Here is a 26642-nt window from a genome sequence, read left to right on the forward strand (position 1 = left end):
AGTCAGCAGGATTTGGATGCTTTTCCATTGAACAGGGACTCAAATGGGCATCAAAATGATTGTCTGTGGTAATCAGCCATGTGCTACAGATGCTCTGGGTGGAGACTGGAAAACCTCTGGAGTGTTCCTTTAAGCTCAGTAAGGCATGCTGATGTCACTGGGAAGTTCATTGTTGTTGATGGTAGTGGACTGTAATCTTGCCTTGTGCTCGAGCACCTGTTGAACTGCACACGTGAACTACAGCCTGGGGTTTTTCTTTCGTGTACATGTGTGTGTGACTGACTGACTGAGTGTGTGTGTGTGATAGAGAGAGAGAGTTCATGGGCCAGGGCAGAGTAATTGCAGTGTATAGGGCAGGCGTGCACTGGAATAATGAGGAGTGACTGATGAATGAATGTTCTCTGTCTGTGTCCACTCTTGAATATCACACACTCGCACACACTCCCTCCTCTGGCCAGGCTTAACCCTTTTCATCCTGTTTATCCTTCATGTCACTGAATAAATGCCCCCATGTTCTCCTGTGCTTTGCTGTGACTCAAGACACAGCACAGACTCTGCTCCATGTGAGATAACACTTAATACTACGGTGTGTGTGTATGTGTGTGTTGGGGGTGTTCAAATACACAAATCAATGAATCATGTTGTTGATCTGAAAGCAGTGATTCAGCTGTGTCTGTTTTGGAATGATTTGAATGATAAGTATGATCTCATCCATAATAAGTGCTGTTTGGGTGTTCAGTGTATTCCTAGCTGAATCATGCTGAGTCTTGGTCAAACCTGCTGTTTCATGATCAGTGAAGCTTTTGCTAAAGAATCATTATTGAATCAAGTGATTCTAGAGTCAAATTTGCCCCATTTGTGTAGCTACATGGGCCTGAAAAGTCTCCTTACTCTATGACCTGCCTCCCTGTTTCATTCCCTATATTTTAAAATGTAAGATTATTAAATGGATTGCAGGGTTCTCTTTACTGAGCTGTGCTTGAGCAATAGGCTACTGCCCTAACCTATCGCGATGGTGGGAATTGACTGTGGTAAGGTAAACAAGTTTCAGTACTCTGATTAAATGAAGAGGACATGGCAGCTTTCAACCATTCACCATGGTGGTCTTGAAGCCTTATTTTCTAAACGTTTACAGACTCTAGTGTGTGAGGACGACCTTCCTGCTTCTGTGTGAATACCGTAGTCAGTACTGTTTACTATGGCATTAGCCCAAGCAAATATAACACCTCTCCTTTCTGTTCTGTAGTACACTCACCATTCAGCGAATGGCACTAATGGCACAGACTATTTACTGAATGTTACAAAAGCCTGGGCATCAGCAGCTTTTTTTTTCTTTTCTTTTTTTTCTTTCCGTCCTATCTTCAGAAAGACCGGTCACACATTGAAAAACCTGATTAGCTTCACCTCGATATCCATTAACTGAAGAAACCTCTCACTTTACTTTTATCGAAACACTGATTTGTACGTATTTACCTGTGTGTCTGTGTTTGTGTTTGGACAGGTGGACAGCGACACTATCTGGAATGAGGTCCACTCGTCCAGTGCGGCCCGCCTGGCTGTTGGCTCTGTGGTAGAACTGGTATTCAAGGTGGCATCTGGAGAGCTAAAGGTAAGAAAGGCCGTCCTCACCTCTAATAATACGCTGCCCTGCGTCAGGCTGTGAATAAACACATCCTAGAAGCGGCACCTCAGAGCAGCCTCACCCAAGAACCCCTTACTTAACTCCATAGCATCGCTTACCCCAGAGCCACCTTGTCACTGAGCGGTACTCAGCTCTCTAGTGTTACTCAAGCCCCCCCCCCCCCCAAGTGTTTCTTAGCTTCCAAGCATTGTTTGAGCCCCAAGCACCACAGCATCATCCACTCCAGAGCATTACCGTCCCCAGAGCATTACCGTCCCCAGAGCCTCACCCAGTCATTAAGCTGGTTTTAAATGTCCATTTCATTGCAAGGATTGCTATACAATGTCTAGGTTACAGTTATGTTCCAAGAGACAGATATTCATAATGCTCTTTCAACATAATACACCTTCTGCCCCTCTCACACACACACTTGCGCTCAGTTTTTCTCAGAAAGCTGTGCCACTTCAGAACCCCAGGGCCCAGTTTCTTTAAGTACATCTGTCAGTACCTAATGCAGAGTTAGTGTTCGCTCTCATTTTAGATAAAAAGTATGTGTCCATATCCTTATCTGAGCATGTGGGAGAGATCATGTGACTCCACCGTTCCCAGGGCATCCTCTCAACTCCAAAGGAAATGACCTGGCAGCAACATGATCTCAATCAAACCCAAACACTCCTGAGTGTAACCAACCCTGGAGGGAGCGTATGAGTCTCAACACACGCACTTACTCAGCACAACATCTGTCCTTCCTGCCAGTCATCACAGTCTAAAATAGACCTTCTCAGCAGCATGTCTTAGCCACAGCCCTGCAGCCCAGCCCGCTGCTCTAAAAACACTACCAAGAACAACCATAAAGTGCAGTCTAAACCCCGCTCCCACTCCATCTCTTTATCTTTCTCCCTCTCTTCAAGTCTTGATCACTCTCCCTCTCCCTTTTCCTCCCTCTGTGTCTCTGACTAAAGTGATATATCCTCTGGAGTGAGGTAGGAAAACAGCGCAGTGCAGCTGCTTCAACATCATTAGGCTTAGGGAGTCGGTGGAGAGTGTAAGGCCTGGGGTCAGGACATTTAGCAGTGGCTCACACTCTTCAGCATTTTCCAATATTCCTAAGAGGACCGATCTGAGCACAGTGACTTGGAGGCCTCAGCACTTGCAGTGGTCCTCGGAGACCGCCGCATATGTCGCAGAGGCGTCCGCAATACGACAGTCTGCTGACCTTAAATGGAAAAACGATTAACTCAAAGCTGTGCATGCAGCTTTTACAGTCAGAGGGGTCTGACTGGGGTGAGCGACCCTAGAAGTGTGTGTGTGTATGTGTGTTTTACAGATGTCAGGCATAGCATATTGAGAATGTTCTATATCTGTTTGAGTTTCAGGACAGTATGCACTGATATTGAATAACATGTGTCGCCCAAAAAGTCTCGTATTTTTTAAAATGGCAATTTTTTATTTTATTCCAGTTTATTCCAGTTAATTCTGAAGCATTTCTGTCTGACTATTCATCATAATATTTTCACTCCATATAAAGAACGACTGATGGATGCAAATTCTATAGAAAATTGAAAAACAGCAAAAAATGTAGGTACAATGTTTCTTGTGATGATGACATTGTAGCAGCCCACCGCTCTGGATGCGTGTTCTCACTGCCCCAAATCACAAATGTGTGTGTTCACTACCACGGATAGGTTAAGTCCGTTGTACTGCAGTGCAGTGTCTGTAAAATGTGTTTCTAATTCTAATGTGTGTAAGCTGGTTTCTATAGAGTGTGTGGTGCTATAGCTTTAGCTAAAGCAGCTGTGTGTTGGTGTGTGGTTACAGAACGGCTTTGCTGTGGTACGGCCTCCAGGACACCATGCTGAGGAGAGCACCCCAATGTGAGTCCCTCCGTTTGGTTTCTCCACATTAATGCCATAAACTATATCATACAGCTATAGGGTGAAGCCTCCCAGCCAGGCTTAAAGCCCCTGTTTGTTGTGGATACTAGTGTTCTAGGTAGCTTACTAGCTTTCTCTCTTTCCTTTGTTACATAGAGGTTGTAGTTATTGCATATAAACTAAGAAAAATTAGATATAGAAACCATTTATATGGGAGATTAGCGTGCCATGCTTGTTTGCAAGAAAATATTACACACAAAAAAACAAGCATTAATTTTTTTATTCTTCATTGAAAAGTAAGTGTTGAGCTAGTTAGAAACGCAAGGGCTTGGTTCCTGATTTCTCTGCAATTCTTCCACCCATCACAATGCTTCCACAATGCCAGTGACAATGCAGGACTGATTAGCCAAGTCTGGTAGGTTTAATTAAGGAGTGGTTTGAAATGGTTTGCTAAATAAATAAAATAAAACACTTAAAATAAAGACTTATTGTATGAATATTATTCGTATTTATTCTAATATGACTGTTTATCTGCACAAATATACACTTAATTTCCAATAAGAGCGCTTTTTACTGTGCAAGGCAACCGCAAAATGTTTGAAACTATTTGCCTCGACAGTATTCGTTGCCTGTGAAACACTATATAACATTAGAAAAGATTAAAAATAAATGTTAGTATGACTTTCATTGATTCCTTTTGTTTTAGGGATATAATGTCCTTTATATAGTAAAGCAAACAGCAATAAATAAATAGTTATTGCCAAGCTTCATTTATGTATGCCTTTATATGTCTTATATGCTTTATTTATTCTGTCTGTGGGTCCAGCCTTTCGTTCCTCACTCGCTATACCAGAATAACAACTCAGCACGTTTGTACTGTTTTCCATGTACGTACTCAGTAATTAATCTTGTGGTATAACAGATTAAAGAATCACATTTTGGCTCGATTGAAAAGCGATCTGACTGAGAGCCATAGTGTGTGTTCCTAAGATTTGAGCTTTGAATACCTGCAGAGTAAGTGATCCGTATTACTGCTTCCCCCTCTCCTATAGAAACTCCTTCCCACCGAACTGGCCTCATTACAGAAAGGTTAAATGGAGTTATTGTTCCACAGATGCTGTGGAAAAAGGTTAAATAAGATGGCTGTTGCGATGCTGCGGTGAGTGAGAGCCAGGCCCAGCTGAGGCAGTGTGTGTGTATTTCGCCGTCTCTTATTGGGAAGGGCTGGGGCTCAGGCCAAAGCTCCACTCTCTCACTCTGAAGTGAAGCCAGAGCTCTGTGGGTGAATGGTGTCATTAGTGAAATGGTAGAATCCACTAGACCAGGGGGTCCATTTAACACACCACCATACACGCCACACTACATGGCACACCAGCTGACATGCTCTCTCTTTCATCGCTCACTCACTCACTCTTCTTCTGTTCTGGCCTCTTTTTTTTTTTTGCTCTGAAATAACAGGGGATTCTGCTATTTCAACTCTGTGGCCATTGCAGCCAAGCTTCTTCAGCAGAGACTGAACGTCAGCAAGATCTTGATAGTCGACTGGGTAAGTGCTCTGGTAAAGGTGTGGTCATATAGTCAGATGCAATAAGCAGAGGATTGCCTTCAGTCTTCATGAACTGTACCAACTGTAATGAAAAATGAGGAGTAGAGTGACTGTAATGGTCAATTTATTGGGGTTATAAACAATCCAATGTGTTATAATACATATATTGCTGGTGTTTTGAGGAATCCATCCTCCCCTCATCCGTGCAATACCGTCATGTATATTTTTTGCAGTTATGAGGGTTTCGATTTGCCTTTTTTGCCAGCATAGAAACAGTCCTCTCTGATAGTTATCTTAGTTTTTTCAGATCCCATCTTGACCTCCACATTTCCCCTGAACTGCTGTAGCTTATTAACTTTCTGCACTAGTGGGAACTCCTCTTAAAGCATTCACCTGCGTTATGAGCATCACTTAAATTTTCAGATCTTTAAACAGTTGCTTAGCACAAGGTTTGCATATAGCTGTGCGTATCGCATATGTATATATTTATAATATATATAGCTCTTGATTCACTGTTGTTTTTTTTGTCCATTTTTATTCCTGTTCTGTTATTTGATGGGCTATCCAGTGTCGACAAGATGCGTTTTGGTTTCCCTCAAGGTTTCTTCCTCTCGATCTGAGGAACTTTTTCTATGCCACTTGACTTGGCCGGACTTGCTTGAAAGAGGCTCGGACCCAGACCTCTGTAAAGCTGCTTTGTGACAACATTAATTAAGAAAAGCCCTAAAGAAATAAATATTTAATTGAATTCAAGAGTCAGCGAGTTCATCAAGCTTGGAAATTTTACAGTTTCACGTTACTGTTGGCGACATGCCTCAAGCTTGATTTGCTAATCAAGGTCTGAGAAACTGAAACTTTGCAAAGACAGAATAACTGTGCATTGGGATTTTCTGATTGTGTTCTGTTGAGGATAGTGATTATAAATGATGGGCTTATTATTTTAATGCTTATATATATATATATATATATATAAAATCCTTCTCACTAGCAAGCTGGCTACCTTTCTGCTCAAGCAATAAATATAACTTTGTCATTCCTTTTGCATAATTGGCTAAACACAGTGCAGTAGCTGGACTCGTCCCAGGGTGGAGAAGTTGTAGTTTGTAGTGGGTCTAGTTAGGTTGTGTAAGTGTTTTTTTTTTATTTATTTTATTTATTTATTTTATTTTTTTAAATGCTCTATCAAGGGACAAATATCTTGAATGAATATCTAATTTACTTTAACTATTAGGATTGCTTTAGCTAAAAGTAGATTTTTAAGACCTAAGACCACGGCCTGAATCGAAAAACCGTAAAGAATCTGGAACAGTCTCGCTTTAGAAGAGCTGTCCATATAGACAGTGACAGGAAGCCGAAGGCTGCAGTATGTAGGTCAGTGCGTGTCCCTCTCCAGCCTGGCCTTTGGTGGCATGAAACGGGCTCTGGCGCGCAGGAAGCCTGCTGGCGTGATGGCGAGACTCTACTGGGATCATTAGGGCCTCAGGATGCCTTTGAAATGCCCTTAATTTCCTCCTGTCTGTCACACAGCGCTTCAGAAGGAGCACAGGCTGCGACACACAGGGCCTCACATCAAAAGAGACGGGATGAGACAGAAGAGCTATTAAACCCCGTTCTTGCGTTACAGCCAGCTCAGAATAGAATCTTTACACATTTTAATTTAGGTGCAAATATGCAGCAGTGTGAAAATGTGTTTTTCATCTTAACATCTGAGTTTGACATTGTCTTCCAAAGGAATACAAAGCTCTGTTTAGTTCTAGTGCTATGAGTCACCTGCCCTCCACGCAGTGTTCAGGGCACTCGTCTTCTCATCAGTAAACCGACTGTGAGCCGACTAAGACCGCATGCGTCCATTTGCACTTATGGTGATGGTCAGACAGCTGGATTACTGCTGGTAAATTCTAACTGCTGAAACCACTGCTCTCCTCTAGGATGTTCACCATGGCAACGGGACCCAACAGGCTTTCTACAGTGACCCCAATGTCTTATACCTTTCTCTGCATCGCTATGACGACGGGAACTTCTTCCCTGGCAGCGGAGCTCCTGATGAGGTCAGAAGCCACAAGCACTGCCGAGACGCAGAGTCATCGTGTCTTGCACATAGAGAGTTGGGGGGGTGTAAAACTGCAGCCGGTTTCAGTTTTCCTCCACTTAAGTCCTATTCACACTTTGAACATCTGTACACACACACACACATATGCAAACACACACAGTATCAACAAAACTCTTAGGTGTAGACCATTCTTTTTCTTGCACTGATAGTCTACTAATCTCCCAAATTATCACTGAACATCAGGCTGGTATGAATATGAAACATGATGTAGAAGAATCTGTAGTTTAACTGTGATCCTTGAGGAGCTTAAATCCGATATTTTCTTCTGAGAAGAAGAATCACTGCTGGGTTAACCCTTATGGACCTCTTGATTTAGCATATATTGTGGAGTCCCACATGGCTGTATTTTAGGGCCTATAAAACTTCTTGTGACTGTGAATTTGTAGGCTTACATATAGTGGGTTAAAATCCCTATTGGTGCCATGCTGTGGTTCCTGTAGCTATTAATGTAATGGCACCAAGCTTGAGGGGAATGGTGAAATGATTTGCTGAAAAATGTAATGACAGTTTTCCATTTGTCCAGATGTAGTCAGTCAGCCAGGACAAGTTTGGTGTCCAAATTTTCCTTCTTTAGTTTAGCACTGAAGTTACAGTGTCAGCATTACTAACAGTAGAAGTCAGTAGTTACCCAAATGTTTTTCACGTTTTGCTAAATCTCCTCAAACTGCGTCCAGGTCTTCATCAAGATCACATTGTTGCTGTGATTTAGGGCACAGTACGATTGACTTTGAGCTGAGGACAGGCATTTTAGTAGATTGTGTTTACAATTTTGGCTTTTTTGTTCATAATCTTATATCTTCAGTTTTAAAAATTCAGTTTTTCTTTATAAATAGAACCAACATACGAAGGTGGTCCAGAATTCAGTATGTTGTCGATGCTGTATGTCCCTAGTGTTCAGCTGTTCTTTGAAGTTTCATTATAATTATTATTTATTTTAATTATTTTTGAGAGTTTACAGTCATACCGCACCCTAAACCACAGCAGGGAGTGTGACGTTAATAAAGACCTGGATGTGGTTTGAGCGAGTTAAGAGATGTGTAAGGGTATGTATTTACAGAAACTATTTGGGTGACTATTGACTTCTAGTGTTGGCTTGCAGCATTAGCCTGGCTGACCTAAAGAAGCCAGAATTGGACACCAAACATATCTTGGCTGATGGAATACAACTGGTTTAACTGGAAAATTGCATAGACCGTTCCAGGAACCATGCCTTTAATTGAGCTTTCTGCAGAAATGCATGCAGACTCCACAAGAAAGACTTCAGAGGTACCATTGCTTTAACCCAGACTACATGTTTTGGCTTTTTTAACCAGCCTGGTTAAATTAGTCCCATAATGTTCAGCCACCTTTACTTTAAAGAGATTAGTCTCAGATTGCTGTTGTTGACCATGCTAAAGCTTGATAACAACTACAGACAACCTCTCAACATGCATAAAACTACAGCTATGAAACTTTCTCAATCTGCCTGTGTACGTGTTCCTCTATGCCAGGTGGGCTCGGGACCTGGCCTTGGATTCAACGTGAACATGGCCTTCACCGGCGGCCTGGAACCTCCCATGGGTGATGCAGAGTATCTGGCAGCCTTCAGGTAACAGACATGTCTCTCTGAGGCTTGTAGCTGACTGTGTGTGATGTGTTTTTTATTTTCTTCACTCTGAGCTCCGTCCTGCCACTGCCTGTTGTGAGCCTCTCATGGTGCATTATATACCTTTGCAGGGGGACCTTCTCTGTGGGTGGGAATCATGTTTGTTATCATTATAAATTTGTTACACTTTTATAAGCATAGCATAGGTATCCTCGACACTGGAACAGTGCTACAGTGTACATCGGTACTACGATATTCAGACAAGTAATAACCAACAGAAATGAGCTGTTTTGGCAGCCTATTATTATTATTACTATTATTATTTTCATGCTAATATTAAGTTAATATAATATTAACTAATATAAGTTCCTTTAGTAAATAAATATGTTTAATATTTTATTTATTTAATGTATGTATGTGTGTGTGTGTGTGTGTGTGTGTGTATATATATATATATATATATATATATATATATATATATATATATATATATATATGTGTGTGTGTGTGTGTGTGTGTGTGTGTATATATATATATGTAGCCTCTACCACCCCCCCGGCTACCCCCTCCGCCGGAGCTGTCTGTTGCTCTAACACCCAGTGAATATCGGTGGTAGCGTTCTTGGTAAGCCTGTTAAAGCCTCCAGGTAGCCAACAGCACGTCGTAAATCTGAATTTTAAAGAAGACAAAGTGGAAGAGGTGTTGTGCTACTGTGCACAAATTTAAAGATCTACACGTCCTATAATGGCTGCTCTAACTCCAGCCTGACAGCCGAGAAGAATATGGCAAGAAAAGCTTCTGCACTCTTGATTTTCACAGGGATTTAAAGCATCTAGAAGAAGTAAGCGGGGGAAGAAAGGTTCCAAAACAGTGTCTTGTAACAATTTGTTTAAGCACTGCTCATCTGTTGGCCCAGTATCTTTTATCTGGGTGCAGAGGCTGATGGTAGTCTTTGAGGACATGCCAACGGGGCTGAGCCCCATTAGCTCTGGTGTCTGGGCCTATTAATAACCCTCACCCCCCCTCATCCCATGAGTGGGCGCAGCCGCACGACCCTTTCGAGACGCGCCTGGCCGGCCGCTTTGAAGAGGGGAATCCGCGCCCAACGTGTTCTGCCTGATCCCGCAGGTAGACGGATGATAAACGGCCCACGGCAAGTCTGTGATAAACCCAGATGATCCGTGCTCATCCCTTTCTTCACCTCCCTCCACTCCTCCCTGTTCATGCCCCAATCAGCCCATCTTCCTGTCTGTCTGGCGCGGTAAATCTCCCCACGTCGCCGATAAACAGCTCAGGCCCGGTCCAGCACAAGCTCCGCACGCAGGGCCTAAGTGATGCCAGCTGCTTCAGGCCTGAATCACCCACTGACCCCAGACCATCCTGTTGCCTTTGCCAGAAGTGGTCCACAAGTAAACACAGGCACAGGGGTCAGTGTGCTTTGTATATCGCGAATGTCACTCAGAATTCTTTTTTTACTTTTTAAATCTGACATTTGTTCTTGACATTGTGTCAGAATGTTATGATGAATGGACCAATAGAGATGCTCCAAAAATTCAATGACTTTTTATATCGACATCCATTGAAAATTAGGTTGTTGTAAAGTGGCTGTTTTGGAGAGACAAGATTTTTGCGACAGTGGTAGTATATAGAGATTTGAGATTTGATCAGTTCGCTTTTCATATAACATTCTAAATGTCTTATTTTATTCCCAATTAATGTTGTGGAGCTTTCTTGGATACTATGGAATCACCTTATAATTATTACAGAACAGGCTGTCCATCGTTCTGGGCATTCCTCAGTTGTGTTAGCACGACTATCTATCTATCTATCTATATCTATCTATCTATATCTATCTATCTATCTATATATATATATATATATATATATATATATATATATATATATATATATATATATATGCAGATCAAACAGAACCAAACCTAGACTACAACGGTATGTCCCATCTGAGGAGTAAAAATGGTTACATCTTGTATTTGGGGGAAAAAGTCATTTCAGATATACTCCAGAACAGGTTTAAGTTTTTCATGTTTTCCTAACCTAACCAGCTAACCAGTTGCCATGTTATTCAAGTTATTCAAAAGCCTTAACCCATAGACTGTAATGCTAACATTAGTTATGTTTGTCATACCAGAGATGTTACAAATGAGAAGACCAGCCAGTGCTTGAAACACTCATCATGGCCTCTGTTTACGGATAAAGTCCCTCCCTTTAACAAAAAGAGCCAGTTGGCTTTCTGGTTGTGCCGGGAGCAGTGGAAGCCCTCACTTTGATGTGGATATCGGTACAAGTGCAGTAGCCAGAAAGAGCCAAAAAATCTCATTTTTGTGCCTTTTTGAGCCAAATGTTACGAACTTTTATTTTTATTTTTGTGAGATTTTGTCTGACATGTAATCTGACCTTCAGTCTCAAGTGTTTTGGTTTCTTCCCATTCATAGAGATGGAAGCCTGGTCTTGTATGACTTGAAATGACTGCCTGGCAGCATTGCAAAGATGGCTGCCAAGTGAACAAAATTGCCTATAAGAGCTTTTGGTTATAGCCAATAATACAATAATAGAGACATGGTGTAAATGACCTGTAAACCCACGTATATCAGCTCAAGATAAAAAAAAGCCTTGCCAGCGAGGACCAGGTAGAGCATGTTACCTGTTGTGAAGAATGTTGGGCTTAGGACTCGTTCCACTAAAGCACTAAGGTTAACAGCAGAAGGGTTATATTCAGATATCTACCCTAAGATGTTTACCTGGGCAGCTGACCATGTTCTGTGTGTAATACGAGGGATTCTGAGTGTTACTGATTGAAGTGTTGGAGGGTGAATCAGGGTTAGTCAGAGAAGCCCCAGTGTGTCACGCAGCAGTGTATGGTGACTCTGCTCTCTCACACTCGCAAACTCAGTTCATTGAGCTGCTAGATGACTCACTCACACTCCGTCCTGCCAGCCCAGCACACTGAGCCCTGGCACAGAGCCCCATACAACCAACCCATTCATACTGATCACTGTACACTGTAGCTGTACACCAGACCTCCTCTCCTCTGTCCTTTACTTTTTGGATTATCTTCTCTTCTGTCCTCATCTCTACTCTTCTGTCCTCATCTCTACTCTACTCTTCTGTCCTCATCTCTACTCTACTCTTCTGTCCTCATCTCTACACTACTCTTCTGTTCTATCCTCATCTCTACTCTTCTGTTCTATCCTCATCTCTACTCTTCTGTTCTGTACTCATCTCTACTCATCTGTCCTCATCTCTACTTCACACTTCTGTTCTGTACTCATCTCTACTTATTTGTCCTCATCTCTACTCTACTCTTCTGTTCTGTCCTCATCTCTGCTCCTTTATGTCCTCATCTCTACTCATCTGTCCTCATCTCTGCTCTTCCGTTCTGCCCTCATCTCTGCTCTTCCGTTCTGTCCCCATCTCTGCTCTTCTGTTTTGCCCCCATCTTGTCCTCATCTTCTTTTTTGTCCCCATATTCTCCTCTTCTCTTCTCTTCCCATCTTCTATCACCTTCTATTCTGTCCTTATTTTCTCTTCTGTCATCATCTTCTCCTCTCCTCTCATCCTCATTTTCTGTACTCTTCTCATCTTTTCTACTTTTCCCTTTTGTCCTTATTTTATCCTATCCGTCCTCCTTTTCCCTTCTCTTCCCTATGAGAAGAAGACTGAATATGACAAAATAGGTGTTGTAAATTTTGCATTAGGAAGCACAGCTGATAGGTTCATCCTCTCTCGACACATCAGTGGGGCCAGCAGAAATTTCTGCCATATTGCAATCGTTAGTCAGAGTGTCCCAAACCACTAAAGAGTAGCACTTTGCTCCAGTCTGCAACAGCAATGTGATATGAGCCATTAGTGTAATCCAATTTGAACCTAGAATAAGTTTCAGAAGGTGGAGTTCAAGCAGCACAAATCCCTGTTCTCTCTCTTCCCCTCTCTTTCTCTCTCTCTCTCCCCCTCACTGTCCAGAATACACTGGAGTAACACCACCGGTGCTCTACTTTCACTAACACACCTGATTCCACACACAAAAGGCTTGGCAATTAGCTGATTCATTGAATCCCTGCTTTGGTAACTTTCGTTTCCAACTCAATGAGGGAACGCCCTCCAAAAAACTCTCCAACTTATTTAGTTAGCCGCCACCTCCCCAACCCCCACCCATCACCCACCCCCTCAACTCCACCCCGGCCTGGCTCCTCTGATCAATCGCACAGCACCGCACCATTCTCACAACCTTGATTTATCTTTCCCCAGAGACTGGGGAGGGAGAGCACAACAGTTCATATATCTCTCCTTTGTCTGTCTGTCTGTTCCCACTCTCTCGCACACTCCTTCCTTTCCCCTCTCTTTCCATCACCTAGCTCTCTTTCTCTCTCTCTCTCTCTCTCTCTCTCTCTCTCTCTCTCTTTGAGCTATCTCTCTGCATGCTAAATAATGCAGCAGTGATGTAATGATGGTAATGATGAGTCTGAATGGAGACAATCTGTAGTCAACCAAACAGAGGAGAAGATCAGATAAATAGAAAGCTCCTCTGGTGTAAACAAAAACCTTCTCCCCTTTTTTCCCCCTTTCTTTTCTCATTTTCCTCTTCACTATGTTTTGGGGGCCATGCGAGACAATGCGTGCCTCGCGGGCAGCACCTTCTTATTCAGCTACAGCCAGTGCCACGTTGCATTTGCAGGGGATCAAGCCTGAGATGAAGAAAGAGGGAGAAAAAAGATAAGAAAATTGGCTCTAATGAAAACCAGAAGCCCGAGCATTCTCGCCATGAACTTGGAAACAGAGAGGAGAATTGAAGTTAATTCAAACCAGCTCTCCGCAATGCCAGATGACAAGGCTTTGAAGTGTTTTTCCCCCCTTCTTTTCCTTTTCGTTCTTTCTTGACTTTTTTTTTTTTTTTTTTTTTTGAACAGGGGGAGAGATTGGAAAAGCCTTTGAGCCTGACAGATAGCCCTGGATAGTATTAACCCTTCGTGGGTCCCGTTGCTTTTACAAGTGAGGCCTGTTGTTACCCCAAACCACTGTTGGCATGCCTCTTCTTGGGAATTAGGTGGAATTGCAGGGATGGATCACTTTTTGGACAGCTTGTGGTCCCCTGTCCTACTTGCAGCCTCCGCAATTTGTCTCAGTCCGGTTCAGGGGAATCTGTACAGGCTTTTGCTAATTACCGGTCTTAAATCCTGGGCAACTGTCTCCTGTGACGGTGTCTGGTGTCTTCTTCGGCACGGCCGACATTTTCCTCAACAGGATCTTTGCTGATGATCATTAGGGAAGGATTTAAAGCCCAGGTTTTTTGGGTCGAGATTTGTACCTCTTGTCAGTGCCATTTAAGGAAAAATACTGTGTTTTTTTTTTTTTTTTCTTTTTTGGCCTGAAAGGGAAACTTTACTGGAGTGTTGGATCAGTCACAGGTGGGCCTGATTCCAAAGTGATTCCAGTTATGTCCACAAGTAGGCCTGGCCTCTGTCTGGTGTAGCATCACTGTGTCCTCTTGATAAAATTCCATCTGTTGTCTTCCAACAAGTGGCTGCTGCCAAGCCGTGTTCCAGCTCCACGCCCTTCCTCTGACTTGGTCCCGATTGCCCTGCCACCGCCCATGAAAGAGAGGAAAGTGATGACTGTTTTATCCCTATGATGGGACACTTTTGGGATCCTAGGTGAATTTGTGGGAGGTGTCTATGATTTATAGCTTTATAGGTGTATTTGGCTCGGTGTTCCATGCTAGTGAAGCGTTGGTGCATGAGTGGGGAAGAGCTTCTTTCTTTTTGGTTTGCTTCTTTGATTTCTATGCTCTGTATTCATCCATTTAGTTGATGGTGAGTCGCCAAATGAACATTCCCTGCAAATGCCTAAAACACGTCTGGAGAATTGACTCGTTTGAGGTAATTCTAGACTAAGTACTTGGAGCAAAACAAGTCAGGAACCATAGTGGTTTTGACCGAACTGGGTGATTCATGGTTTACTGAGCATTTTTTAAGAAACAGAATTGAGGGGTGGGTGCTGTTTTACCTCCAATAGGAGGAAGCGATGTTGCCCCAGTAGGGGAGAAAGGGCTATAGGGAAGATTTCTCATGGTTTTCTGAGAAGGGTGACTGTTTTACTGGGAGGAGGGGTAGGATCATCCCTGAGGTTGGGCCTGTTGGGGTGTCTCATGGTTTTCTAAGAAGCTCTTGGGTAAGAGACGAAAGCCCATACAGAGTTGCTGTGTGTTCCTCTGGCACTGGTTAAACCTCAGAGAGAAGCACAGTGTGTACTTTCAGCAGTCCTGTAGGGGTACTGGCCTGCAATAACCACTAAACACACAGTGGGATTCTGACAGTTATCATTAATTCTGACTCAGAATCAAGTTGGATAAAGAGCTGAGAGGGTTTCCAGCCTTTCCCCCTTGGGTTATACTTTACTTAACAAAATTTGGCTATCGGGAGCATTCATTCATGGGGTGCATTACATTCTAAGCAAAAAATATATATTTTTTTAGTATGTTGGTGCTGCACAGAACCTTTTTTTTTAACCTAGCAAATGATTATTTAGGCACCCACATGGTTCTGTTTACTAAAGAATTATTGAAGAGTGTAGCCAAAAGAAAAAGGTCAATTTAGGTACTTTTGCCTAATTTCACTGGAGCTGTTCCATGGATTTACATAGATGTAAACCAGCAGCTTCAAATCTGTGGTTTCTGGTGTGAAACCTTTGCTCCCATCCCCTTCAGATCTCTGACTGTGCGGTGGGCAGGACGGAGGATTGTGTTCCTGGCTGATGAGGGGGTCTGGGTGATTATTAAGGGCTGCTCTCTTTGGCTTTACGAGGCATGCTTTCTCTTTTATGAGCCTGCTCTTCAGTTTTTGAGCTTAGAAGAAAAGCCAGGTGGAGGTTCACACAGATACCAGCTCATGTGCCTGGGTATGCATTTTTATGCTGTATGTTGGGAATTCGAGGTCTCCCGCCCCCTCTTTCTTCACCAATGCCCTGGCTAGCTGTCTAACCTAGCCTGTTTCTCCGCTTCCATGGAAAAGATCACACAGGCCTCGGCCCAGGTTAGGACCCGCAGAGATGAGCGTGAAGAAAAGGGGTTATGAGAAGGACATTGGTGCCTGGAGTCTGTGAGGTGTAAGGAACACGTGAGGCTCCTGAGGGTCACAGTCTGCTTTTATTTGTATTCATAGCATAACTGTGTGGTCCAGACCATGAATCATCCCCTCTCTGTTCAGTTTGATTCGCTTAGAAATCGGGAATGATAGCAGGCGTCAGCAGGCAGGAGGCAGTAAAACAGCAAACGTAAGCCGGCAGTCTGTGGAGACGTTAGGTTTGGATGGCTCGTAAATCTCAGCATCCGTAACCTAATTAGCAAAGCTCTTTTCTTTTGGGCAGCCTAGACGTGGTGTGATTCATTCATACTCTTTAAAGGAACCATATTGTGGGAAAGACAGTTTTCCTTGCTTTTGGGAAATATGAGTTTGATGGAATATGTAAACATTGTCAAGTTTTCAAATGTGTCTAGTGGTCCACATTCCTTTTCTAAACAGCCTGTTCTGAAAATCATTCTTGAGATGTTACGTTTTAACACATTTATAAATGACTGCTGGCTCATGCTACGGCAGTTTAACCCACCCATTCATGTTAAAATGATAAGGAGTGTTGTTACTGCAGTCTGTGGAGTTATTGGCGGCGGCAGACGATGCGGGGGGAGATATGAATTGTTGGGCTTTTCTTGGCTGTTGGGAAGCAGATGCATTGTTGCGTAGCTTTCCAAAATATACAGACATCCAAAAGGAGTGACGACTTGAGCTGAGGATTGTTGGGTTGTTTTTTTTTTTCTCCTCTCTCTCTTTTCCCTAAGATCTCTAATGTTTCCACTCTGAACTGAACAACTTATTCCATACGTTTGCATCCTGGACAGCTTTTTGAGCGAGGAATTACAACAGTAGTGATTTGCATGTATGGATCCAAACTTCCTAAACCAACTCCTTTCATTTTAGAGGGATAAGCAGGCCATTCTGACTCTCTTTGGCTCAAGAAATTCAGTGTATCGTAGACTTGAATGCAGCATCAAGAAGTGTGATCGTTTTGGATTTTTGGCGGTTCAGTGGGGGGTCCCCACCGGGGAATGTGATGATGTGAGCAGCTTTGACATGCGCATGGCGCTGGCGCGTCTCGCTGAGTACTTCAAAGTGAGGCACCGGGGTGGGGGGGTCGGTTTAGTGTGGAGGGGGGATACCCTGGCCCAGTGCCCATCCCGCTCTTGCCACGCTCCAGTCCTCAGCTTCTCAGCTCCGGGTTTGCGGCAGCCGCCGGCGTGCCTGTGGGCTGCGTGTAAAGAGCCGGGGCTTTCATGTGTCCGGGGCCAGACGCAGGAGAGACGCGGGTAGACTTTGCTGTGGTCGGGCCGCCGTTGTTGCTGGCAGGTTGGGAGGCCGCAGGAGCGAGACGTCACCTGCAGCGGAAAGTCTGACTCTGGCTGAGGGAGAGCAGGACTCAGCCTTTCTCTCTGTGCTAATGAATAAGTATTCCTCATTATTACAAATCCTGACCTTAAACCTCACTCAGAGTGAGACCAGTCATCACTTTTTCTCAGCAGCTGTTTGAGGGACTTTCCTTCGTCCTGTTCCCTCTTATGTTTAGCCACATTTTGACTAACCACAACATGTAATAACAAGAGTCACTGTTGATTGTGAAAATATTATTGAGCATTTTTAGCTTGTTTTGGATGCGTCCAACAAAAATGACTGGCGCTCTGACCCCAGCGTCTGAAAACACAGCTACTCCCTAAACACCCCTACACTCAGCACAGTCAGGCTGAGACAAAACCACTGGTATTGCTTCCCACCCCATGTCTACCTGCAGTACCAGTTGAAAACATAGGTTTACCTAGGGGTGTAAGAAAATATTGATATATTGAAGTATGTCAATATTGTTTCAACTATGCTGTAGCTGTTTATTCATTTTGTGTTGTTTGAACCTATATATAGCAGCATTGTACTGTTCTGAGTGGATCAAAAGTTAACATTTCCATTGCTCTGATTTTACGGATGTGATTGTTTTTGGGGGTTTTTCTACAGTTTTATTTGAAAAAAAATCACTATCATGTTTAAACCGCAATATATCACAGTATATTTAATCGTAACTGTATCATGACACACATCGTATCTCCAGGTTCTTGCCAAATCATAGCCGTGCTTTAAAGAATGTGCATCTTCAGGCCTCATGAGGCTGCTCAGGAGAATGCCAAGAGTGTGCACAGCTACATCAATCCAAGCTAGTAGATTTGATATAACATGGTTGAGTCACTACATGGGGCAGTGGTGGCTCAGCGGTTGGAGCGCCGGGCTATCGATAACAGGGTTGTGGGTTCGATACCTGGGCTCGGCAAGCTGCCACTGTTGGGCCCTTGAGCAAAGGCCCTTTACTTTCTCTGCTCCCCGCTCTGGGTGTGTGTGTACTCACTGCCCCTAGTTTACGTGTGTGTGTGTGTGTGTGTGTGACAGATGGGTTAACAGATGGGTTAAATGCGGATGACACATTTTGCTGTACATAGTACAGTGACAAATATGTGCACCTTTACATAATTCCATAGGTGTCATTTCATGGTTGTGAGGTCACTATTAGAGATGACAGGACACCACATTTTCTTTACCAGAAGCGAAGCAATATTGTAATTTGGGACAAACTTTTTGAGCTAATAACAAACTACCTGAGCTAACTACTCTTTTTGTAAAACTGCTCAAGCACAGGAAGAGCCACACATCTAATACCCCATTACTCAGTGTGAGTGTGTGCTATTTCAGACTAGAGCTGTTAGAGAATTAAGTGGGGTTTTCCCCCTCCAGTAAAGATGTACAGAGAAGTGCACAATAGTAAGAGTCTCTCTGTACTCCATTTCAACACATGTACAGTTCTCTTGTACAGTAAGTGCCACCTTGACCAAAGAGGGCTCTGAATTTGAGTACAGCACTGCAGGTGTCTGGTGATATTGGGTCATGCAGGCACCCGGCAGGCCTGTAATTGCGGCAGCGTGGTGGAGGAGAGGACGGAAAGAATGAGGCTGACCAGAGCCATTGCTGTTGTCTCAGGCTCTGGGCCCCCAGCCCACCCACAGTACACGAGTGCCATGTTCCTGAGGTCAGCAAAGTACAGCTCCCCATAGCCGCCACAGAACGGGTAGCACTGACCACTGCCGCTAACATGCGGCACTGACAGCTACACCCGAAAGACAAAACATACCAAAATGCCACAGCCAGGCTGCTTCAACAGCTGAGCTACTGAACCAGAGCAAATTAACCGAAGAGGTACTGGCGAATGATTGGGCATCAAACACAGTTATTCACCTTATGTGATTGGCTCATCAGACATATTTAGACATTTTGGGACACGATGGGAAATACATTTGATGTGGCTTACTTCTCTGCTCCTTTATCTTATTGAATTGAATTAAGTAAATAATATTGATATGTGTGGAAATATGTGCTGTATGTGTAAAAGATGTGAAATTCAGCAACACGTGTGATTTGATCAGGGTGCCAAACATACAACCCTGTGCTGCCTGCAAATCATCTAAATACAGGCATAACATTTTCTTAAGGAGAAAAATGATTTATGACACAAATTATATTAGAATAAATTTTAATTACATTCATACAAATCCTTAAAGAAGCCCAGCATATTATAATTGTCATCCGCTTACTGTTTAAGCTAATTAAGTTAAACAGGGTGTTCTGCTGGTGAATCTGATAGCTGTAGGCATTGTAAAAGGGAAATGTGTAACCTAACTTGCTTCTGACCACTTTATTTTGAAAAAAGCACACTCGAGCTGTGACCGTTTTAGCACTGCCACTGTGACTCCAGGATTGCCTCTTTAAATCCCGGGTTATGCTGCCTGCCATCAGCAGCCGGAGCCTGAGAGTGTTCACTTGGCCTTGCTTTTGGTTGATTTAAATTGGGTGACAATTTAATAGAAAAAAAGGGAGAGTTTTAAACACTGCATGTCATTCTAAAAACAGCTTGCTTAGGTGCCCTGACATTGGCCCAGTACTGTATTATTATTTATTACTGTTACACAGCTTTCAGTTACTACTGTGAAAGTAATGTGTAAGTTATGAGAGTGTGGAATAGAAGCCCCCACATCCAGACCCTTACAGTTTAAGAGGTTAAACAGCTCTGACAGTTATGAAACGTGTTTGAGGTCTGTGCCGGCACAAGTCCAAGATTCGATGCATCCAAAGTCATTATTAAGCACGATTGGGACAAGGCGATGTTGTAGGTGTAGAAGACATCATGCTTTAAGAATATGCTGAGCGCCGTTACGGATATTTGCAGCCTGACCTCAGCTGTGGTGTTTGCGGACGGCCCTCAGCTGTGGAGGACCTGCCCACATCTTAAGGCAAGCAACACAAAGCCAGCCTATAATCTGCCTACACCTACACTGCAGCAGGGAGCTGCTGTCCTCCAGCCAGATCCTCAGAGAGAAACTCCAACTGCAGCCTCAGCAGCCCCACCAAGCCCGGCCAGATCCAGTTCCTCCCCAGCTGCAACGCCTAGTGAAACGCAGCCTCTTAATGGAGCTTAATATAGCCTCCCAGCTGGGTGTGCTTCAGTGATGGTGGAGGCGGCCAGTTGAAGTTTATAGCCATAAGCTCAGCCATAATGTCCTCCCACCCGAGCGATGTGCATATCTCATGCTGATGCGTGCTCTGATAACCCTTACACAGCTTGATGAGGTTCACCAAGCTTCATGGTATCAGACCCTCCATCTGGGTGTGTGTGATTGTTATTTTGGTGTGTGTGTGTGTGTGTCTTCTATGGCTCTTTTATTGCATGTTATTGAGTTGGTGGAGCGAGAGAGGGCAGATGGGAGTGTGCTTTTCACCATACTCCCACCCCAGCCGTACTGTCATTGGGTCGGTCCTGCACGTCATGCAGGAAAGGTTGTGGAGCTGTGTGCGCTGCAGCGGCTTTGGGCTGAGAGTCATAGCTTCACCACAAAATGGGCCGTTAAACCCACAGTCCTTCTATGAATCACACGTTCAATCTGGGCATGTTGGTTGGACTGGCTTTTTTTCCCCCTCTCTACTCTCCTTTCTCCTCTTCCTCCATTAGAACATGGATGTGTGCAAGCTTACCTGTACACGTGTAACTGTGAACTGGGGCCTTTTCACCCCTATGGTCTTACTATGCCTGGGGAGAAGTGCCTTCAAGACTGTCTAGGAATCTGCTGGCATTTAAAGGCCTTTGCAGTGCAGAATGGCGGAAGATCACCCAAACAAGAACTAAAGTCTGGGAATAGAAAGTGTGTAAAGTTAATACCTGCCAAAGGGTGTGTTACTAAGTACTGGCCATGCAGGGTGCAATAATAGAGAGTGAGAGTCATTGCAAACAGAAAACAGTGATGGAAAGAAAAGAAAAAAATACAGTTACCATAGCGATGCTCCCGCTGCAGTACCCACAATGCCATGCAATATCTCTTAATCGAGTGTATTATGGTGTATAGTGAAATGAGTAGTTCATTGACTGTGTGTGTGTTTGTCTTTTCTGCAGGACGGTGGTGATGCCCATTGCTAATGAGTTTGCTCCCGACGTGGTGCTGGTTTCGTCGGGTTTTGACGCTGTGGAGGGCCACGCGCCACCACTGGGGGGATACAGACTCACGGCCAAGTGTGAGTGTTGAAGGAGTGCTGATCTTTTTCTTTCTTTGTTTTCTTTCCTTCACTCAGACACGCTCTTCCCACAGTACACAGCCTTCCCTCCCCTCCTACACTCCAGACTTCAGCACGACATGACCGAGCCATTAGTCACTGTCATGGAAGTCTCTCCGCTTCTTTCTCTTTGTGTTTTTCTCGTTCTTTCTCAAATTCTTTCTCTCTCATTCACTCACTCTGGTTTTCTCGCCTCGTCATTTTTCTATCTGTTTCTTCCGTTAAATCTCACATGTTTCTTTATTCCCTTTTTTATTCTTTCTCATTTTCTTTTTTCCCCCTCTTTCTCCCTCTCTCTCTCTCACTCTCTGGTGTCTCTGTATCACTTTTTTTTGTGGCCTGTCTGTGTGGCCAGAGCGAGAAGAGGAAAATCACACCGCACACTGCTCTGCTGCTAGGCTCGGCAGAAGGCAAAGGTTTATTTTTCCTGTCTAAAAGCTGTTATTCTGGTTGAATTTGTAACGTCCCAATGCCACAAAAACAAAGAGACCTTATTCCCCTGGGTGTTCAGCACAGCTCAACCCCACAGAGAGACAGAGAGGCACTCTCTCACTCTCTGACCAAGTGTTTTCTCCCATAAGACATTCCGCTCTCATTCCTGATCTAAGCTCAAGAGACTTGAAAACTTGTAAGGGACCAAAAGGTATCTTTTACCCCTATTAGATGGCCGGTCTCGTATCTTAAAGGCCCCTTTGTAGATTGCATCTAACACCAGAACTGTACTTATGTATGTCATTATGCAAGCGGTTAAATGCATGCACGGTAAATTAGAAACATTGTTGTGGTGTTTAGGGGAGTGTGGGGGCCCAGGCACATGTGAAGGGTTTGTTCAGACTTCAGATGTTTGCCAAACTGTCCAGCCTGAGCTCAAGTGAGCGTTTAGTGCTAGTGAGACCGTTCAGACTGGCCTAGTGCTAGGGAGACCGTTCGGACTGGCCTAGTGCTAGGGAGACCGTTCGGACTGGCCTAGTGCAAGTGAGACCGTTCGGACTGGCCTAGTGCAAGTGAGACCGTTCAGGGCGGTTTAGTGCTAGTGAGACCGTTTGGGCTGGTTAGTTAGTATTCGGGTCACTTTAACATTAGTAAGTCTGTTCAGTTTAATGGTAGTGAGACCGTTAGGGCTGGTTTAAGGTTAGTGAGACAACTCTGTCCAGGTTAATGTCATTAACTACATTTACATTCACACAATATCCAGACTTAAGACATGTTATACTAAGAGAAACTGGACTAAAAGCAATGTGTTTACATGAGCTGTATAAACACTAGTGCATTTAAATAGTGCAGTCCAGTGTAGTCTGAATTTACAAAGCAATATGCTCCTCCCATTCATTTCATTTCCAGGCTTTTCAAAATCTGAATTCCTCTTATTTCGATGAATTGTTTAACATGAGGGCTGTCTCCTGCTGTGGCCCCAGCAGCAACTTGATTAGTTTTTTTTTTTCTGTGTCAAAAAGCTGTCATCACTTTTTATTACTGCCAGAAAGCCACAAATGTTGCAAAATCAGTGTTCAAGTAAGTCCATCTCCAAATCGGTCTCAAATAGTCCAGCCAGTGTCTGTCGGAGGCACATACTTTAATCAGGCTAAACTAAGGTCGACCAAGACCTCAGTCTTACTCTGACAATTTAACCATACTGTTAAAGATACACGATACATTGCTGATTTTTATGCACATAGCATAGTCATGTCAGTTAATTCATTTGATCTTATGTATAACTGTCTATAATTATAATTTTTTTTTCTTTCTCTTAACCAATCGCTGTCTTCTCTTTTAATGGAATGGCGACAACGAAGCTGGCCAATTCCTTTGCATCATTTCTGACGTGTAACAGCCTTTAATCAGAGTAATTTAGGACTGTTGGTGTGCAGGTAAACATAATTACACAGACCATTCTGGCTGATTTACGGTCAGTGAGACCATTCAGCCTAATTTAATTTCAGTGTGACATGCTGGTGCAACACTACTGCTGATAAAGTCTACTTTCACACATTACAGAGCGGTCTCCTAGCAGTCCAATGGCCTGTGACAGGACCCTCTTATCTAGACTTTTGCGGAGCGGTTCACACACAAACACACACACTCACACACACCCTTCTGCTTATCTGGACATTTACAGTGTTGAACATATAAACACACTCCTTCGTTTAACTGTACTCTTATCTGGAGTTTTTTATCCAGCCAGTGACCGCAAATATAAACCCAGTCTCTTATGTTCAGTGTTATGTTCTGTCAGTGAACCCTTTGGTCAGAGTGCGAGTGCAGTGGTCAGAGTGCACTGTGCCGTGCTGAGCTGCACTGTCCTGACTGATCACTCGGCAGGATCTGAAGGGCCCCGAGAGCTTTAGAGGAATATATCAGAGCAGTAAGATCATCAGACCGGCCTGGACGGGGTATAGCAGGATGCATACATTCAAACAAAGATCAAAAGCAGCCTGGAGCCGAAATCCTGAGCCACATTTATTAAAATTAAACCTGCCGTGTATTATGCGTTTAGGCCCTCTAAATCCTAGGTGCCTTCCTTGCGAAAGAGAAAATATGATGTAATACCCTTTCTTTCTTTCCTTCCTCCCGCTTTCCCTGCTTCGCTCCGGCTTGGGTTCCTTTGATCGAGGGCCAGGCGGCGGAGCCTTCGGGGGCCGGTTCTAACCCTCACCCCACATTTTCTCTCTCTTTCCCCCGGGCAGGTTTTGGCTACCTGACCAAGCAGCTGATGGGCCTGGCCGGCGGCCGCCTGGTGCTCGCCCTGGAGGGGGGTCACGACCTCACTGCCATTTGCGATGCATCTGAAGCATGTGTTTCTGCTTTGCTAGGAAACGAGGTAAGAACGGTCTGGGAAGCAGAGCCGTGCGGTGGCAGAGGGTGGAAGGGATTTACAGAAGTGTGGATGCTTACTCTGACTGGCAAGGACCTTTAACCCATCATATAATGTGTGTGGATGTATATTAGCATAACCACATACATAAAAGCAACATATGGGCAGATTTAAGGCTTGAAGATTGCTGCTACCACTACTGTTCTTGTCTGTTTTTTAAGATAATGGTATGTACCAGATGTACCTGGTGATCCAATCTATAGTGGGTAAACTGCCTTCACCACCCTGCAGGTCACACCACACATAAGAGTCACAAGACTCCAAACTCCACTTTCGCCTGTGTAATCTAAATAGAAATAAAAAAATACAACTTCAGAATCATCCACTGACTGTAATAGTAAAAATAGCAACTCCGTCATTGCCCTTCCAGATCTGGAATGCTGCTTCAGCACTGTGTAACTTTGGTGTAGCTGCAGAAGACCACTCTCAAGAACTGTGAGATACTGTGTAACCAGAGTCCTATTTGTTTAAAGTCCTGTAATATATATATATAAATTATCATGGGTATATCTGACTCTACTGTCTCAGCTCTGTCTCCCTCAGCTTGTCCAGGGTTGGCTCAGAACATGAATTCTATATATCCTGACAGTAGCAAAAATGCCTGTTCTCTTACAGTGCTGCTTTAACCAGCTAGTCCTAATACAGGAGGAATTTTATAATAATTCACTATAATTCACCCCCTCAATCATGATTCCAGTAAAATATTCTTTCAAACATTCTTTTATTTTCTTTTAAGCATTTTTATTATGTCACCTGTCTCTTTTTTTTTTTTTTTTTTTTTTTGGTAGAGCAATCAACTTTCTCTTTCTTCTCCCTCATCTGTCCGGTTGCAGTTTTCCATTCAGGCTCATTTTCTCTCCATCACATTTTTCCCCTCTCCATTCTTCATCCCCTCCCCTCTTTTCCCCCTCCTCTCTCTGCTCGGCCGCCGGGTGTGGGAGGCAGCTTGTGCCGAGTGTAGAGCGGGGGAGAGAGAGGAAATAACAATCGTCAAGTTGAAAAATCAGAGGTTAATTGTGGGAGCGTGTTTGCCGTAGCCAGGACTGAACAAACTATCCTCTGTGATTCATGGCACACGGCAGATTACATACAATAAAAACGCAGGCCTTTCTTTCCTCCGAAGCTAATGGCTCACATCAAGTATGTGTTTGGCTGTGGTGGAGATGAGTTCTGCCTTGGGCATTTAGATCTGTATGCCATCATTGTTCAGGACCGGTGGTCTGTGGTCAGAAAGGAAAGCACTGTTGCAATACTGAGTGTATTCTTGGGTTTTATTGTGCGTATCTAAGTTTTACATGCAATAAAGCCTGTAGTTGTTTCCCCTCCTGTTGAAAGAAATTCTGAGTGCTCTCACATAGCATATCATTAACAGGCTGGCTAAAAATACAGCGATCGTCGCTCACGCTATGTCAGATGGTGTGCTTGTCAGAGGTGCGCACTAAGCCGGAGTGAATTCGCAGGCACCGTGTATTTTTTTTATTTTTATTTTTTTAGAGAGGGACATGAAGTGACCCGCAGGCACACGCCCTCTTGGTGTTTACTTTAATTGGCTGAAGAGAAAACCTGCTGAAGCCATCCACAGTGGCCCTGAGAGGCCTTAAAGCGCGGCTAATAGCATCCTGTCCCCAAAGCGGAGCAGTACAGATACAGCCCAACTCTGACACTCGCACTCATGTTATACAGGCTCCCACAGGCCAGCTTAGCCAGCCACCGGGACCGGAGTGCGCCGGACAAGGCAGCGGAATTGTGCAGACACTTTCCCCAGTTGAATAAGAGGACGACTTTTGTTCCTAGTGTTGAAGCCTGGCTCTCAAGACAAAGCTGTAAATACGGTTCTGTTGGAGCCGTTAAAAAAAAAAAAAAAAAAAAAATTGTGAGCCGGTTCCTCCATTCCATTGGTTGAGGTGGGGAAAAAAAATAAACAGGACAATAAGACTGGCCGCTTGAGCTTGTAAAAGGAGCTGCCCTGTGTGAACGAGCGCAGCAGGGTGACTGGAGGGTGGGCATGCTGTGTTGGGCCTCCAGCCTGGGGCCCCTGTGCCTCTGGTGAAGCTAGGGGGGAGAAAAAAAAGGCCGCTGCTTCCAAGCTGTCAGGGAAAATAGATCTTAACAGCTCTGAACTGGAACAACGTTTGCTTTAGAGGGGAACTACACAAACCGCCGGCCTTAATGCAATAACCTTAATCGGTTTACCTGCGGCAGGCGTGGAGCCTGACTCAGGGGTCATATCCTCGGCCATGACATCTTTGCCCATCTCGGCCATTTCCAGTTACCTCTTCTGTCCCAGACTTTAAATCATCATAATTAATTTCTTCTTATATCGGCATCGCAAC

The 26642-nt window shown here is 43.9% G+C and overlaps 1 protein-coding gene across 3 annotated transcripts in view; it reads left to right on the forward strand.

Moving 5' to 3' along the window:
• Positions 1 to 26642, forward strand: part of hdac4 (histone deacetylase 4) — a 218393-nt gene that overhangs the window by 182957 nt on the left and 8794 nt on the right. For all 3 annotated transcript variants that reach the window (XM_072685601.1, XM_072685604.1, XM_072685602.1), the window contains 7 exons: positions 1502 to 1609; positions 3440 to 3495; positions 4954 to 5041; positions 6970 to 7089; positions 8642 to 8739; positions 21280 to 21398; positions 24122 to 24255. In XM_072685601.1, the coding sequence (XP_072541702.1) occupies positions 1502 to 1609; positions 3440 to 3495; positions 4954 to 5041; positions 6970 to 7089; positions 8642 to 8739; positions 21280 to 21398; positions 24122 to 24255 (723 nt within the window). The remainder of the gene's footprint in view (positions 1 to 1501; positions 1610 to 3439; positions 3496 to 4953; positions 5042 to 6969; positions 7090 to 8641; positions 8740 to 21279; positions 21399 to 24121; positions 24256 to 26642) is intronic.

The sequence above is a fragment of the Salminus brasiliensis genome, chromosome 8, assembly GCF_030463535.1.
Source record: "Salminus brasiliensis chromosome 8, fSalBra1.hap2, whole genome shotgun sequence".
Classification (NCBI taxonomy): Eukaryota; Metazoa; Chordata; class Actinopteri; order Characiformes; family Bryconidae; genus Salminus; species Salminus brasiliensis.